We start from the raw sequence: 18918 nt of genomic DNA, 5'->3' as shown, positions 1-18918 counted from the left end.
AAGGAAGGAAGGGAGGAAGGAAGGAAGGAAGGAAGGAAGGAAGGAAGGAAGGAAGATCATTGAAAACATCTTTCATCACTGAAAACCTGAAACGTTTTAAAAATACATAGAAGAAAACATAAGGAAAGTCTCATAGAAAAAAACCAAGCAGGACAGTTTTGTTATCACAGTAATAAATTGTCACTTAAAATGTTATGTAAAAAAGTTCATAGTTTTATATATAATCCTCTTTTCCTGTTCTATGTATTCTAAAATATTTATGTTTTATGTTTATTAAGTTCTTTTTTGTTTGTTTTGCAAGGCAATACGGTAAGTGACTCACCCAAGGTCACACAGCTAGGTACTAATTATCACCACCTTGCTACCCCTTTAATTAAGTTCTTAATAAAAATTGTTATATGTAAAAGGAAGTTTGCCACATTGAATCAAATTTTAAATGTCTCAGAATAACTAATAAGGAATTCTACAATGATTATTATAGAATTTCTTAAGTGAAAAAAAATCTTTTTCAAAAGTGCTCATCATCTCCCTCTAATCTCTCCTCATAGCCAAGTTCCCATTTTTTCCATTCATTCTATTTTCGAGCCTCCACTAGCCACTTGCTCTTCCCCCCACAACATTCCATTTTCCACCTAGACACCTCTGCATTCCCCATGCTTGGGATGCTCTCCTTCTTCACCTCCAGGTGAAGCTCCCTTTGAGAACTCATGTACAACCATTTTCTGATACAACCCCTCCCTGCCAGTTACCAGTCCTCTTATTCCCTCAAAATTACTTTATATTTATTTTTTGATACACTGTTCATTACTTACATTCCATACATTGTGTATACTTCTAAGACATCCATGGACTGTGACCCCAGAATAGAATGCAAGCTCACTGGGGTTTTTGTCTTTAGAAGGCAGAGCCCAGTCTATTAGCTGAACTATTTCAAAAGTGTTAACTACAATCCCCCTTTAACCTCTCCTAGGGACTGTATCTCTGAATTCACTGCTTCAGGGAACTCCATGAGGAAGAAGCTTTCTCTTCCAAAGCAGGTCACTACTGGAATGTATAGACTTACAGAGCCACACAGATCACAGATGTCAAACAACTCACCCAGGATCACACAGCCTGGGTCCAGGCAGGACTTGAACCCAGACTTTCCTGCTTTGGAGGCCAGTCATCTATCTGTCCTCCACAAAGGAGCATTTCTCCTGCCCCGGAGCCCAGGAGGTGCTGAGTAAAGGGTTGGACAGACCCCATCCTCTTGAAACATTTCCTTCCGTACATCAGTGATGTCTGTCTCAAAGTGTGGATGTTTGCAAATAAATCAAATTAGTGCCGAGCAGAGGGATCCCCCCCCACCCCCCCTGGCCAGGCTCTCCCTGGGGCTGCAGCCCACTCCAACCAGAACTGAAGGATACAGTACTTACCCACATAGTTCTCCACGTCACTGACGTAAAACGTTGGGGCTGGAACAGCCAGCCCTAGGCCGTCCTTCTTGGGGACCAGGATGGGTGCTGAGAAGCCACAGTCCTCCAGGTAGTCCACAGTCAGCTGGCTGCCGGGCACTTTGACAACAACATCATCCGCACTGAAAAGGAGAGAAACATGGATTTACTAGAGAAGATGTGCTCGCTCATCCCAAACGCCCCTCCCCCCAGGAGCCCCCAGCCCCACTTGGGTACCAGACTGCCCTTGACTGCAGAAGACAGCATTAGCCTCTGGACATCCCAAGAAGAAAATAAGCTTACATCCTCAGGTTGGGTGTATTAAATGTCACTATTCTGACTTTACATGTGAGGAAACTGAGGTTCAAACAAATCAAAATGACATAGTAAGCATTGGAATCAAGACTCAACTCTCTGGCCTTCAGAGCACCATCACACACCATTTTCCTGAAGACTTGACTGTATAGTCCAAAATTCAAAGTGGTTGATGGTTTTATGAATAGCAGAGAATTTCTCAGTTATTGCATCACAATGGTTAGGTCCCATAATTTACCTCAAAGGCCCTGTCCTGCCATCTCTGCCACTCATTAGCTGTAAGACCCAGACTCAGTCACTTGTGATCCATAAAAGAAGAAAGCTACATGTAAAGGATTTGGAGTCAAAGGGACCTCACAGGTCGTCTCTTCCAACATTCTCGCTTCACAGGTGGGGAAACTGAGGCCCAGAGAGACTAGGTGGTAGAGTTGAAGAAGGATCAGATCATGAAGCCAGGAAGACAGGAATCAAAATTATGCTTCAGACAATTCCTAACTGTGTGGCCCTGAACAAATCACTCTCTGCCTATCTGTGGAATCCTCAGTTTCTTCATATGTAAATGAGAATAAAAATTTTATAGGGCTATTGTGAGGAATAAAGTAATCTGCAAATTCTTTTTAAATTTTCAAGTCATACAGATTTACAAATAAAAAAGTGCCAATTACTTAACCTACTATCATCTTCATTATTATTATTATTATTATTATTTATTATTATTATTATATGACTTGTTCAAAGCCATACAGGTAGAACTCCTATCCCCACCTGAAAACCAGACCTCCTCCTACAACCAGAAATATTTAACCTTTTTTGTGGCACAGTCCCCTTTGCAAGTCAGATGAACTCTAAAGAATCATCTGAATCATGTTGGTAATTGAATAAAATAAAATATGAAACCAATTATATTGAAATATAGTGATAAACAAAATTTTTAAAGTCCTAGAAGACATGTTAAGAACCGTAACCTCCAACAAGCTTATCCCCTCCTGATCTGGCAAGGATGCTAAGACCAAGGCCACAAAGCTAATAAGGAGCAGAACTTAAATCTAAGTCTTTGAGCTTTCAATGCCACTTTCTTCCTGCCAGCTGCCCAAGGTCCCTTCCTGCTCCAAGATACTGGATGACTGGAGGACCAAGGGTGGCTGGTAGATCTAGAACCCAACCCTCATCAGCCAAGATACCGCTCATTAAACATGGTCATGGTCCCTGTCCCTGGACCCCTGGTAGTGGCTTCTGAAACAGATGGAAGAAGAAGCAGGAAGGCCCGGGGCTCCCCTCCTCAGCTCCAGGTTCTAGGCATGAACAAAGGGGGTGAGCCTGGCAGGGACTGACTGCTCTCCACTCCTACTGTGACAGGACTCCTAGAACCCCAGTGTTAGCTCACTGGGACCAGACTGGTTTGGGATAGCCATTACTAATCCTCTCCTGCCCTCTACTGTGCATTCCCCAAACTACAGAGGACCAGGAAGGACATCATCTCCCTAGCTGTAGGTATGCTCCCAGCTCCAAGTCAGAAGGGAAAGGGGGAAGGGGAGGGGAAGAGAAGAGGGAGAAGGGAGGGGGAAGACAGGAGGGAAAAAAGGAGGAAGGAGAGAAGGAGAAAAGGGAGGAGAAGAAGGAGAAGCAGTTGGAGGAGGAACAAGAGGAAAAGGAGGAGGAAGAAAAGGTCATAAAGAGAAGAGGCATCAGAGGCAGTATTAGCCTTGACTCCAGAAACAGTGTTCTCTCTATATGGCCTCTAATGGGGAGCAACAGGTCCCTGCAATAACTTCCTACAAGCCCACCAATAGCCCACCAGACAGTCTACTATGATTCCTGGGATAACAGATTTATATGTGGGAAAAACATTAAATGTGATCTAATCCAGCCTCCCATTCCTCTTTTTATGAATGGAGAACTGAAGCCCCAAAAGATTTACAAGACTTGCCTAGGTCCCATATGCAATTAGTGGCATAGGAGAGGTGGTGGGATGTGAACAATGGCTCTTGAACGCTGTCTCTCCTGCTCTTTTCACTATAAGAGACACTGACTCTTATAGGGCTAAATGAGGGGGGGGGCATGACTTTTGGCTTGGAACCTGGAAACAGATCCATCTCTAATGTTTTCCCCAGTGGGTAAGAGATTAGAGGAAGGGTGTCTGAGGTTCCCCTCAGGATGAGTTGGCTTGGTGAGGAAAGAGAGCCAGGAAAGATTGTGCTGCCAAGGCTGGCAAAGTCTCCCTATATCGAATGATAGAATATTTGTAGAACACTCAGCCCCGCCTGAAATATATAGCAGGTGTTCAATAATTCTTGTTTCTTTTCCCCCTGAAGAGTCAGAGAAATTAGAATGGAAGCGAAACTTAGAGGTCATCCAGGCAAGGAATTCTTAATCTGGCACCCCTTAACATGGAAATATTCATATTTTGGCATGATGGGTTTCCTTTATAATGTATTTTATTTTTTGCATTTAAAAATATTATTCTGGGAAGGGTTTCACTAAGAATAGGTTTCACTAGACTTGCTTAAGGGGTACAAAACAAAAAAAGAGACTAAAACACCTTGATCTAGTCCTTATTTTACAGATGAAGAAACTGAGACCCACAGAGGTTGAGTGACTTGTTAAAGATCACCCATGGAACAAGTGGCAGTACCAAGGAATGAAACCCAGGGCTTCTGATTCCAAATCTTTCCACTATTAATTTGCAATCCATGAAGGCTGAGCTAAAAAGAGAAAATGAGGTAAAAGATTGAGGAAGGAATGGTAGCCACCATCAGTGGTCAGTTACTGAACGAACAAAGAGGGAAGAAAACTAGTCTGGGGTCATGTCATTATTACTGGTTTTCCACTGACACTGAAGGGTACATTGGAAAGGCTCCTGGAGATGGCCCCAGAAGATGGGTTGCATTGCAGCTTGCTATTATCCCTGTGACCTGAGAAAAGCATAGATAACCTTCCGGAATCTCAGCTTCTCATCAATAAAATAAGGAAACTGGATTGAATGGTCTCTGAGGTCACTTCCAGTTATGTGTGATCTGATGCTACAATATAATTCTCAACAGTACCCCTTCCCTGAAGATGCCAGTATAATAGTCCTCCCTAGGGTGCATATTTTCCTATCAATTATCTTATTTAATCACCAGAGCATCCCTTATAGGATCAATCAACAAATCCATAATCATTCACTAAGAGTCTACCATATGGGGGCAGCAGGTGGTACAGTGGATAGAGCACTCATCCTGAAGTCAGGAGAACCTGAGTTCAAATCTGACCTCAGACACTTAATAATTACCTAGCTGTGTGACCTTGGGCAAGTCACTCTTTTTTTAAAGGTTTTTGCAAGGCAATGGGGTTAAGTGGCTTGTCCAGGGTCACACAGCTAGGTAATTATTAAGTGTCTGAGGCCAGATTTGAGGGCAAGTCACTCTTAACTCCATTGTGTTAAAGAAAATAATTTTTTTAAAAAAAAGTATAATATGAGGGGGCGGCTAGGTGGCACAGTGGATAGAGCACCGGCCCTGGAGTCAGGAGTATCTGAGTTCAGATCTGGCCTCAGACACTTAATAATTACCTAGCTGTGTGACCTTGGGCAAGTCACTCTTTTTTTAAAGGTTTTTGCAAGGCAATGGGGTTAAGTGGCTTGTCCAGGGTCACACAGCTAGGTAATTATTAAGTGTCTGAGGCCAGATTTGAGGGCAAGTCACTCTTAACTCCATTGTGTTAAAGAAAATAATTTTTTTTTAAAAAAAGTATAATATGAGGGGGCAGCTAGGTGGCACAGTGGATAGAGCACCGGCCCTGGAGTCAGGAGGACCTGAGTTCAAATCTGACCTCAGACACTTAATAATTACCTAGCTGTGTGGCCTTGGGCAAGCCACTTAACCCTATTGACTTGCCAAAAAAAAAAAATCTAAAAAAAAAGTATCATATGGTGGACATGCGGTAAGACTCTAGGAACATGAAGAACAAAATGGGAATGAGAAAGGCAGAAGAGGCAGAACTATAGAGTAATTTTACATTAGTAAACTGAGGCCTAAAGAAATTTAAGCCACTTGAACAAGGCCACCTTTCAGGTCAAGTTAGCTGGAGCAGACTCATGGCCTCACCAGCTGGGTGGTCTCAGAGGCCGGGGAGCAGTCCCTGACAGCTGAAGGAAGCAGCTCAGCTAAGCCTTCCTCCAACCTCATAGGGAGACAGCAGGAGGCTGAAATTCTCTTTGGTGACTGGATTGAAAGGAGAAACTCTAAGCTTTTAGGAGCACATGGGCTATGTCAATGACCAAGAAAAGAGATCAAAACCTTCCCATCTTCCAAGACACAGAGGTTTTAACCATCTCATGTTCCTGATCAAGGACAGAACCATGGCCCTTTCCATGAGTCAACTCCTGCAGGGGCAGAGGTAAATCACTATTAATCTAGGAATTGGGGAATCACAGAAAATAGCTCTGAGCCACACCAAAAAAAAAAAAAAAAAATACTTCAAATCACAAATAATGAGAGGAAAAGCACATTGAAAGCAATTTGGAGGTGCCAATCAGGCCGGCAAAGATGACAAAAAAGGAAAAATGGCAAATGTTGGAAGGTTTTTGGGACAACAGGCAATGTTCTATTGGTGGAAGTAACAACCCCAAAGAGATTAAAGAAAAAGGAAGAGGACCCATAGGTACAAAAATATTTGTAGCAACTCTTTTTTGTAATGGCAGAACTTAAAATTGAGGTGCTACCCAACAAATTATGGAATATGAATAGAATACCAATGTACTATAAAAATTATGAAATTAATGGTTGCAGAGAAACCTAGGAAGACTGTCTGAGGGAACAGAACCAGAGGAACAATGATTATTACAAACAACCATACTGTAAAACAAATCACTTTGAAAGACTTAAAATTCCTGATCAATGCAATGACCCAAAACCAATACATATTCCAAGGATGAGGAATGAACCTACCTCCTGAGAAGTGACAGACTAAATACACAGCATGAGTCCTTCATTTTTGAATATGATACATGTGGAATTTGTTTTGCTTGGAAATACACACACACACACACACACACACACACACGTGCGCATGCACAAACAGGCTTTTTCTTCATTTTTTTTCAGGTCTCCCTGTCAACATCTGCTACACCAGAGGCAACTTTCACAGGTTCCCATTTTCTGTGTCAGTGAAACCAAGTTCCTGAGTCCCCCTAGCATTCAGCTAGGCAGCCACTTCACCTCCTAGTACCTCTTAAAGCTCTCATTCAATGGCAGATATTAAAGGAAATTATCATAACTATAACCACCTAGTATTAAATGAGCTCTGGCTCCAGATGAGAGACTAAAATATTTTCTATGAAACATGTTCAGATGTGCTCTGATTGACAAACACTGCCATCAAAATGCCAAGACACAGTGACATGACTGCAGATTACAAAAAAAGGGCAGGAACTCTACACAGCCCAGGTTGTCTTTCTAGCTTAGAGACAGCTAAGGGTTTTCTTTCTCCTATGTGTGCAAGAGAACATAGAGAGGTATGAGAGTAGCAGGGAAGGAGTGTTGAGATCCTACTTACACAAAAATAGCTATAAGGAAGATCTCTTTTTTTATAAAAGCAAAGAACTGGAAGGAAATTGAATGCCTATTAGTTGGAATGGCTAAACAAATTGCAATATGTGGATGTAATGGAATTTTTTTTTGAAGCAATCAGGGTTAAGTGACTTGCCCAGGGTCACAGAGTTAGGAAGTGTCCAAGGTCACATTTGAACTCAAGTCCTGACTCCAGAGCCAATACTTAATGGAATTATTGTGCAATAAGAAATGATGATGAGGGGCAGCTAGGTGGCATAGTGGATAAAGCACTGGCCCTGGAGTCAGGAGTACCTGGGTTCAAATCTGGTCTCAGACACTTAATAATTACCTAGCTGTGTGGCCTTAGGCAAGCCACTTAACCCCGTTTGCCTTATAAAAACCTAAAAAAAAAAAAAAAAAAATGATGATGATGAAGAAAGAATTCAAATTTGGAAGATTTGTATGAATTGATTTAGAGGAAAATCAGCATAGCAAGAAGATAATTTACACAAGACTGCAATAACATAAAGAAAAGCAATATTGAGAACTCTGCTAAATGCAGTATCCAGAGACACAGAAGTGCAAGAAACATCTATGCCAGTGGTATACAAGAGGCTGGGAAGGAGGCATGCAGTTTTGGACATGACTGAGATCATTTGTTTTGCTTAACCATATTCATTTGTAACATGAGAGGCAGCTAGGTGGCTCCAAGGGGCACAGAGCACAGGATCTGGAGCTAGAAAGGCCTGGATTCAAATCCTGCCTCAGACACATAATAGTCATGACCACTTAGTTAAGTTCATCACTTAACTTCTGCCTGCCTGAGTTTCCACATTTTTAAGATGCAGATAATAGCACCTACCTCTGAAAACTATTGTGAAGAGAAAATGATTTCTTAATCATTGAGTTTTCTTAATTGCAAACCTTAAAGTGCCATATAAATACTAGCTGTTATTATTATTATTATTATTATTATTATTATTTTAACAAGAAAGGCTTCTATTGGGTGACTTGGAGGCAAGTCAATAGGAAGTGATGGCATTGTCTTTTTAAATAAGAAATTTTTAAAAAAGAAAAAGGGCAGGGGGGAGAATCCAGATCTGGAGTCGTAAGAACAAAGTTCAAATCCTGATTCTGCTACTTATTAGCTATTTGACCATGGATGAGTCATTTGACTCTGGCAGGTTTGTTCACTGATAAAACAAAGAGATTACATTTGGTGACTTTTCGGGTCCCTTGCAACTCCAGATCTACTATTCTAGAATCATATCCCTTGATGTCTGTAATTAGCTTCTCAGTCCCAAATGGGGCTTCCTGGGGGGGATCAGTCTTGTACAAAAGATGATGTAAACATGGTGGGTTTTTCTTGACCTCTCGTTCAGTTCCAATGAGTCAGCTGTCTCTTGGTGGTTCTTCTTCTCAAAGGAACAATCTCTGGGACATCAACAGTTAAGAAATAAGAAGACCAGCTTTCCCAAAAAAACAGAGGATTCATTCAAGTCTTCACTCCCAGTTCCACCTTAGGAGCTACGGCTTCACTTCTCAGCATCTTCCTGAGCTTCCCAGATGCCAGTCAGTTCAGGGAGGGTCCTTAAAAGACAGGCACCCTTTAACCTTTGAAATGAAGGATTGTCACTGATAGAACACCATGCTAAATAGAGAGAGGAGAGAGGGAGTCAGAGAGGTCCTGCTGATGAAATGAAAAGAGTGAGAACTTGGAGGAAAGGGAGACCCGGGTCTGACAAAATATGCTGCAGGAATGGCTTGCCTTAGCCTCTGGTGCAGGAAAATGCCAGGACCCATTGTCTGATGTCGGTTCTTCTTCCCAACACACTAAGAATAAGAGCCAGTGTCCCATCTCTAACCATGGGTAAGTCATTTAACCTCAGCAAGTCTCAGTTTCCCCATCTGTAAACTGGGTGTGGGGGAGGGAGGAGCAGAAATAATATCACAGTACTTTCTTCTCACAGGGTGGAAAGAAATAATGTATGTTAACCACACTGTGAATTTTAAAGTGCTACATAAATTCCAGTTATTACCAAGTCAAAACAAAGCTAGACTAGAAGGGTACCCAGAATGGTGCCTTACAGGCACTCATGCGGGCATGAAAAGGAAAATTTAATTGTTTTATCGATTATATTTATTCAGGATTCAATTGCCTTTCATGGTTTTCCAGGATGAGCACAGACCCTCTCTAGACCTCCAAACTATTCCCCATCCAACTCTTCTAAACTATCCAAGAGAGGGACATCTTTATTACCCCAATTCTGGTCTAACTTGCCATTCCTAGGAAGCATTTCTGATTTGGTTTCAATCAGAAAATGTTTCTATGTAATTTGAGCATCCCTATGGTATGCTGCTCCTGATCCCCCAGGATCCTCTCACTTGAAATGTGTGCCAATTATATTCTGCAGACCCCCCACTTCAGAAAAGTCTTCATTTGGGGTTTAAATGCAGTTAATAATCTTCCAAAAAAATAGCTCTCTGCCTTCCCCACCTGAAGCGTTCTTTCACACATCTCCATCCCTCTCCACAGACATCCAGATTCCAATTTCCCTATCAGAGACAGCCGGGTTTTCTTAATCACAGAACCACAGTCCTATCAATAGAAGAGATCAGGAGCTCACATCCTTCCTTTTGAAAAGCAAAGGCCCATCCTACTTCTTAGGCAATCCAAGCCCAAAGAGATTAAATGATTTACCCAAGGTCGCACAGCTCCATTGGCCATAGAATTAACTGTTCTCTAAACTGACCTTGTTTATAGATAGATAACTAGCTCTGCTCATTTCAAGCACAGGACTGTAGCTTCATAAGATTTAAAACTGGAAAAGATTTGAGGGCTCATAGAACCATAGAATTTAGAGGTGGAAGAGATTGCAGAGGCCTTTGAGTCCAATCATTTCATTTTACAAAGTGAGAAAAGTGAGGCCCTGAAGGGATGTTGAATAACTTGTCCAGGGTAACACAGCTAAGTATCTGAGGAAGGATTTGAACCCAAGTCTTACTGACTACAAATCTATCATCCTAACTCCTGGATCACACAGCCTCTAGTGTTCACTCTCATTTTACAAAGGAGAAAATTGGCAGCTATGAAACTTACTTCAGTTAATTAATCTGAATGCATATCAAACTCACAAACTTTACTAGAGAAAATTTCACCACCTAGCATCCTGATGGTATGCTGTTCCCTAGTCCCCCAGGATCCTCCCACTTGGAAAGGGATTCCAGCTATGTTCTGCAGACCCCCATTCCAGAGTCTTCTTCCACTAAGGGCCACAGTTTCAGGGCAGCCTGCCCTCATTGGCCTGTGTACCCACCTGGGGAATGTTCGGCTCCTCAGCTCTTTGATGAACACTTGACTCCCATTCTGGACTGGTCTGACATCCGTCGTCTGCCCTGTATCATGTTTATGCCAATTTCTTTTTTTTTTCACTGGAAAAGAGAGGAGATAGGGACAGTAAATAGAAGGCTGGCAGAAGCCACTACCACAGCCCCTAGCATCATACCCAGGAAGCAATCCCTGCCCCTCCAGGCCTCTGTGTGCCCCACTTTCCAGTCTCCTGGCTCCCCAGAAGACATACAAAGCTCCTCTAACACTCCTGGTAAGTGATGATGAGAGGCACACAGATTTAGAGCTGAAAAGGGGTCTCAGAAACTGGGGTTGCCCAGCCATATATAAGGATTTCTACAGGGTCATAGAGTGATTTAAGAAACTCCATCCTGGGGCGGCTAGGTGGCGCAGTGGATAGAGCACCAGCCCTGGAGTCAGGAGTACCTGAGTTCAAATCTGACCTCAGACACTTAATAATTACCTAGCTGTGTGGCCTTGGGCAAGCCACTTAACCCCATTGCTTTACAAAAAAATAAAAAAAAACTATAAAAAAGGAAACTACATCTTAACATGATCTATATTCTATTGTATTTTTATTTACTTCGCTAAATATCTCTGAATTACATTTTAATATGGGTGTCTTGATACTTCTGATCTAGTCAAACTCCACCATTTGACAGATGAGGAAATTCAAGGCTATGGAGATTAACTGACCCGGTCACCTCATCAGGGTAGAGATGGGAACTAGGCCACCCAACTCCAGAGGTGGTGTCCTTTCAAGCCTCTTATCCTCTAGCAAGGAAGGAGAGGACATTCTTTGAACTTCCCACGAGCTGTTGCAGGAGCAAAAGAAACATCCTTTGGTGCCACTTTTCATTTGGAAAATAAGATCTCAGAAAATATGATGGGCAATGGATGTACATACAGAAGTTTCTAGTGATTTTAGGGGTCCACAAGCAAATGGATTATTCTAATCCTAACCTCACAGAGCAAAATGAATTTTAAAGAGTCAGAAAGAGGATATGAGTTATTTTTATTAGGAATAGAAAAATGAATTCTTAAGCCCTATATGAATGCATGGAAATCTTTCATTAGGTTATGACAGGGTAAGCCCTAAACTGCAGATCTGAAAAGTTGAGTGAATGCTATTTTTAAAAGAAAAGGGCCGGGGGAAGTAACTTCCAATGAGGAACTGATCCTGGGATGTACAGATTGTGGGAATTAAAGACAATCTTTGCATCATCCACACCCTATCACTAGTATGACCAGCTCACAGTCTTGTGCAACTTTTTCTCTGTAAAGCTCTGAAATTAAGGCAATGTCCTTTAGAAGATTCTAGAAAAGTCATAAATGACATACCTTTCTCAGCAAAAATGCCAAGCCAGTGTCTTGCACACTATCTCTGATACATAGTAGGTAGGGATTTAATACACGTTTGTTGACTGACTGATTTATTCAATTGACAAATACTCAGGTTTTGAAAAGGATGCCCCTAAGGATTGGGTCTCAGAGGAAGGAACTCATAGTCCCCAAAGGATTTGAAAGGTTCCAAGAATTACAATAATTAAGCTGAGAAAATAGCAGCCAGAGTGAGGGGATGATGTAAAATGGCTTTCAGAATACTGAGTTATTACACAGAAGATGGTGACCAATTGTGCTCCATATCCACTGTGGGAAAAACAGGAGAAATCTGGACAGTAAAGACATTACCAGAGAACACTGGGACCATTAATCTAATTTCTTTCCCTGGAGATTTTCAAAATTAGGATAGATAATCATTTGAGACAATTTCTGTTCGATAAGCTGGAGGCAGGGAAATGATGGAGAGAACAGCCTTTTTCAGCCCCTGCCCCTTCTCTCCCCTCTCCTTGGGGTTGAGTCTCTGGCCTCACCTCATCTTGCTCCACATATTATAATCCTACAAAGAACAAAGCCTTCCCAACTTCCTCCACTCTTCAGAGCTCTGTGATGGCTCCCCATTATTAGCACAACCTATTAATAATGATGATACAACTAGCATTTACAGAGTACTTCAAGGTTTTTTCGCAGCACTTTTTACTGCAAATATCATTCCATCTTATCCTTACAACAATAGATGTTATTGCTAACCCATTTTATGTATGAGGAAACTGAGGCAGGCAGAGGTAAAGTGACTTGCCCATATAATTATTATTATTTATTAATTATTAATTTAGCACAAATTCTCTGAACAAAGGGTTCCCAGAAGATGCCCCAAAACAAATGTGAAGAACTATTCAGATTATCTAGAGAAGGGGCAATTAGGTGGTGCAGTGGATAGAGCACCAGTCCTGAAGTCAGGAGGACCCGAATTTAAATCCAGCCTCAGACATTTAATAATTACCTAACCTAACTTGGGCAAGTCACTTAATCCCTTTGCCTTGCAAAAATGTTTTTAAAAATGTCTATAGAAAGAACAGGTATTCACAGAGTGGTAACCCCTTGGTGACCCCTGGCCAAATCTAACCCTGAGGAATCCCTTCTATGATATCACCAGAAAGGGGTCATCTAGCTTGCTCTAGGCAGGCTGGTGTCACAGAGTGGAGAGGCATGGAGTCAGAAGAGCTCAGTCCAAATCCTGCCTTGGACACTAATGGTATGATGCTGAGCAACTCACTGTACCTCTACCTGCCTCAGTTTCCTCATACATAAAATGGGGGTAACAATAACTTCTATCTCTTGGGGTTCTTGTCAGAATAAGATGGGATCCATACTTACACAGCGCTGTGAAAATCTTAAAGCACTCTCTAAATGCTAGCTGTATTATTGCTGTTGCTATTAATATTATAATCATTGTCATTATTAAAGTCCTTCAGTGAGGAGGAAGTCATTGGAAGTCATTCTTTACACTGAGATAAAATGCACCTCTCCACTTCCCATCCAGTACTTCTAGTTCCTCCCTCAAAGCCTAAGCAGAGAAAGTTTGAAATTAGTTACCTTACGACTATTCATTGTGCTCCTAAAATTTGTAGGAAGTGCCCAATAACACACACACATACATATGCATGCACATATGTGTGCATGGTGCATTCATACTTTCTGATTAAAGTCAGATGTCAGAAAGGATCATTTGGAGGTTGGTACCACAAGAATTCCAAAGCACTACCCAGTTTAGAAGAAAAGAGGCTAGCCTGCAGAGGTCAAGGCTCATTCTTCCATCCCCGATTTAGGATGACTATTAGTGGACAACACCAGGGTCAGAGGATCAAGTCTCCTCTCTGACCATGCTGCTGGCTAGCAGGGCAGCTGCTGTGGCACTACATGCAAGTCACTGTAGGTGACTCTGGGGCTAGAGGACAATCTCTGTTATAAACCCCCTCTTTTAAAGGCAGGGTTTATAGGAAATGGGCTCATTGTGAGGTCTGCCTTGTTCTCTAAGATAAAAAGTCTCAAGAATTGAATGATGGAGGAAAATGCAGAGGGGAAGAGGAGCTTGCCTCACAGATTGCAGAGGCCCACAATTCCCCCACTTCATCTTCACATCAGTAATAAACAGATATGGAAAGCTCCTATGAAAGCTGGCCATGGCAAAGCTATGTGGAAGCATGTGCACAGGCTGCTTTCTGCTTCTAAGTCATGCCTCTGCTTGCTTCAACCACAGCTTCCTCAATTATTTCATCTTTTATAGTGGCCTTTATAAAGTCCGAGGGCCTTGTGCTTCCATTCCAGTCACAGGGCAGCAATACCAAATCTCTCCAACCTTCAGGTCTGGCTGGAAGGTTCAGGGAATGCTTCACATCAAGAGCAGATCACAAAGCTGAGCCTTGAAAGGAAGGGAGGATGCCAGCCAACATAAGTCTGGAGAAGGAATGCAGGCAAGTGGTGTAAGATGATGCTCAAAGGTCAGGACAGGTTACCAGGAAAGGTTCTGGGGCAGGAAAAGAATATGGGATGACAGGAATGACCTGCAGATTAGAACACTTGCATCGGCAAAAGCCCACAACTGATCAGATACCTAAGAAAGTCAACAGTCAATAGTCAATCAAAAAACATTTACTCTAGGCCAGGTACTTTACTTGCAAAAAGAGGCAATAGACAGTCCCTATGCTCAAGGATCATGAAGTCTAATGGAGGAGACCACAAGTCAATATCCATGTACAGGTACGTCACTGATCAGATAAACTGGAGGAAGGAGATGCCATGAAAAAGAATTTGGAAAACCTTCTTGCAGAAAATGGGATTGTAGCTGGGATTTGAGGGAAGCCAGGAGATGGAGATGAGAACAATTTGTTTCACTTGACTACATAGTTTTCCTTTGCTCTTCTTCCCTACAGGTTGGGGGTGGGGAGAGTGGGAAAGGAAAATTTTAAATTAAAAAAAAAGAAAAATTTTAATTTTTAAAAAAGAAAGAAAATCACTTTGGTGTGTACATGAAGGATGTATTGGAAAGAGAAGAGATTTAAGGCAGGGAGAAAAATTAGGAAACTACAATAAAAGTCCAAGGGAGAGGATAAGAGAAGAGGATGGATTCAAGAAGTGTCCTATGGGAGGAATGGATAAGGTATGACAATTGATCGGATTGTGAGGAGTTGGAAATGGGGAATAAAGGATGATTCCAACTTTGTGAAGCTGATTGACTGGAAGGGTTATGTTGCTTTCAACAGATATAGGCAATTATGCTGAGCCTAAAAGATATCCATCCATGTGTTGAGTACAAGTAGTAGTTGGTGATGTTAGATTAGAAATCCAGAGAAAGACTTAGGGTTTCAGATACAGATTTGGGAATTATCTGCAGAGGAACTAATGAGAGCACCAAAAGGATCATTGGGGGGCAGCAGTTAGGTGGTATAATGGATAGAGCACTGGCCCTGAAATCAGGAGAACCTAAGTTCAAATCCAGCCTCAGACACTTAATACTTAACTTAGCTATGTGATCTTGGGCAAGTCACTAAACCCCTTCCCCCCAAAAAAAGGATCAATAGAGATAGAAAAATGATAAGGTATCGAGAGAGAATTTGAATGATGATAGTATCCAAACCAACAGAACCTGAGAAACTTGAGGGAAAAAGTAGAGGTTGCAGGAGAGACATACGGTATTATTTTAGACCATCCATCAACAAGTTTTTATTAAATGTCTAACATGTCAGATGGTGAACAAAGCCCTAGGGCTTCAAAGACAATGGTGAAACATTTGGTGAAACAATCTTTGTCTTCCAGGTGCTAATGTCTAATACGGCAAACAAAATGTAAGTATACAGAGAGCTACAACACACAAAAGAAGGTACAAGATAAGCCTGGAAGTTGACTTTGACGGGGCTACAGGCTATCCAGTTGGCAATGTCCAACTGGACATTGGTGATCCAGGACTAGAATACAAAAGACTAGATCTGAAGCTCATCTACCTGGATAATAACTCAACTAATAGAAACTAAAGAGGTCATTAAGAAAGAGTTCAGAGATCAAGAAAAAGGCACAGGACAGAGGCCTCTAGGGTATGAGCCTAAATCTTGGTAAGAATATTGGTGTCTTTAAAGGAACTGAAGATTTAGAAGCAAAATGTGTTTTAGATTTGAATATGCTGCTCTTCAACATATTCTAGTGAAGAGACTCAAAAGGTATTAAGAAATGTGAGAGAGAACAACATGGAACTTGAAAGAGAGAGTCAGCTAGTCAGAAAGCATTTATTAGGGACTTGCTTTGTCGAAGTCACTACAAAGTCAAAAACAAAACAGTCCCAACTTCCCAGAAGTTTACATTCTATTAGGAGGATACAACATGTATACAGATAAGTCCTTATAAAAATGTCTACAAATTAATTTGGGAGAGGGGACTGATGAATGGGGGAAGAGGGGATCAGGAAAGGTCTTCTGTGGGAGATAAGTGAGCTGAGAAGGGAAACTAAAGAGATTTGAAGAGCTAAGAAATGAGGAGAGAAGGCATTCTACAATATAGGATAGAGAGCAAGAGACTGGGTGGAACACTGAGTATAAAATCCATACAGTTAGGTAGAAGTCAAACTGAGAACAGCTTTAAATGTCAAAGGAGGAGTCCTATTGATCTAGAGGCGCTAGAAAACCACTGAAGATTCATGAGCAGAGGAAGGACATGGTCAGCTGTGAAAATGCAATGTCTGAAGCAACAGGAATAAAGATCTCCACAGCTAACAGTATAGAGAGGAGACAGGACTGAATCCAAGGTGTTAGGGGAAGAAGAGGGAGGCTGGAGGGAAAAGGAAAAGCAACCAGCAAAGAAGACTACCAAACAAAGTCAACATTAGACCATACCATGCCACTTGTTGGCAGGGAACCCTTTGTCTTTGCGTCTAGCACAATGATGGACACATTAATAAATGTTTATTGAAAAATAATGCAGACTAAGGCTATGAAATTTAAATGAGCAAGTTCAGGACCAAGAAAGAGACAAATTTGAGAAGACACTTTCCTCTCTCTTTTGCTTTTTTGCAGCGGTAGAGGATCTCAAGTGTGAAATATTACACACACACACACACACACACACACACACACACACACACACAAAATCAAACCATTTCATTACATTGATTAGTCTTGAGTTTTTTCTTTTTTATTATTTATTATGAGTCACTCAAAAAAGGAAGGAGAAATACATGAGAAATTTAAGTGATGAAAAATTTTTGTAAAAAGTCATGTATCAATAAAAAAGTATTTTGGAAGTGAATGAATGAATGTTAGTTAAATTGAATTGAAATGGAAAAGAGAACCAAAAAAGGTAGTTAACATGAGAGAAATCAAGAGAAGGAAAAATTTAAAAAGGAAGGAGTCAACAGTATGAAATATTCAAGAAAGCCAGGAATTTGACAGTGAATTTGAAGACCACAAAAGAATTTGAGGAGAGTAGATCTAGAAGAGCAAGGGTTCCAAGAGCTCAAACCTAGAGACCAGGGTTCTCCCAACTATTTGCTATCTTTATGAAGTCAACCTTTGCTGCTCTGCATCTGAAACTAAAATAAGGTTGATCCAAAGGCAGGATCCATGGAATGGAAACTTTCCATTTTTCTCTTCTCATTTTGTTGGGCAACTCTAGAAAAAAAGAATAAAGTGGGAAGGAATAGCCTCAAACCAAAACAATTCAAGCAAGTTGTAACCCAAGGAGGGAGGGAGCTCTCCTCTCCTCAACCACTTTTTCATCTTGACTTCTGGTAGCAGTCCCTTGGAGGTATCCTGACTAGATCTGCATAACTCTCAAGGGAAGGATGTCTTTCTGGTTTGTCTGGGAATCTCTTAAATGAGGAAAGAAATACTTCTACAACATAACCTCACAAGGTTATGTGAGGAAAGCACTTTGAAAAGCATTCAGAATGGTATATAAATGTGAACAGATGTTGCAGCTGTGGCTGCAGGTGGTGCTGGTATTAGGAGAAGCAGAAGGAAGAGGAAGAAGAGGTCATGTATGAAGAGAATCAAAATGGAACTGGCCCTGACACAGGCACTGAGCAATGGGGGGGGGGGGGGGGGGGGGGGGAGAACGACAGACAGACAGAAAGAGAGAGAGAGAGAGAGAGAGAGAGAGAGAGAGAGAGTATGAATTTACTGATGTAATTCCCATGAGCTTAGTGACTCTTTTTAAGTACTTGAATTCATCAGAGGCTCCTGAAATAGTGATCTGGTCCCTAATAGACATAACATCTTCTATGCTTTAAAAGAAGTATTCTATCCTAAAAAAATAATAATTTGGGAACTAAAGAAGCAGAAATATTTATTTTTTGTAGTCTTTGAATAAACCAGAAGAAGGTAACCAGTGAGTTAACACAACATATCATTTTTTTAAATTCAGCATATCAATCTGTCAATTCTCAATCAGTCCAAATTTTGCTTTCACTCCAAATTTATAGGAAAATACAAGATTCTTTCTAAAAATTTTTCTACATATATATATATATACACACACACATATATATGTATACACACACACACATTTAAAGATGAGCATATTGCTTAACTTTAAAAAAAAGAGAATTGAATTTTTAGTGTGCTAGTTCTCTTTACACCCAGCAAAAATATTTCCCTCTCCTCCCCTATCTCCTTGCCTTTGTCTCAAAGATCAAAGATTTAAACAGTTGAGATCTGGGAACGTACTGACAAGTATCTATTTCTATCAGCTTAGTTAAACATAATAATCCTATCATGGCTCAGTAATCTGAAGAAGGCATAAAACATCAAAATAAATCACAACTTCAAAATGTATCATGTTGACTTTCTAAAAATGGAAGCTGCATCTGAGTTATAAAAAAAAAAATGCCTTGGACCCAGCCCATCACTGGAAAGGTCCAAGCAATGGCTTTGGTTTACCACCTGTTAGGGATGTTAGAAAG

General features: G+C 41.1%; 1 protein-coding gene across 5 annotated transcripts in view; it reads right to left on the bottom strand.

The window, feature by feature from the left end:
- The window catches only part of PHF2 (PHD finger protein 2), a 184295-nt gene that overhangs the window by 55579 nt on the left and 109798 nt on the right, over positions 1–18918 (bottom strand). For 3 of the 5 annotated variants that reach the window (XM_074198346.1, XM_074198347.1, XM_074198345.1), the window contains exons 3-4: positions 10597–10711; positions 1416–1576 (exon numbers count right to left, since the gene is read on the bottom strand). In XM_074198346.1, the coding sequence (XP_074054447.1) occupies positions 1416–1576; positions 10597–10711 (276 nt within the window). Of the gene's footprint in view, positions 1–1415; positions 1577–1736; positions 1825–1873; positions 1893–10596; positions 10712–18918 lie in introns of those variants that run through there. The other 2 variants (XM_074198349.1, XM_074198348.1) reach the window with 2 other exon arrangements.

The sequence above is a fragment of the Macrotis lagotis genome, chromosome 8 (assembly GCF_037893015.1).
Source record: "Macrotis lagotis isolate mMagLag1 chromosome 8, bilby.v1.9.chrom.fasta, whole genome shotgun sequence".
NCBI lineage: Eukaryota > Metazoa > Chordata > Mammalia > Peramelemorphia > Peramelidae > Macrotis > Macrotis lagotis.
Note: the sequence above shows the minus strand (reverse complement) of the source record. Positions and strands in the feature narration are given on the sequence as shown.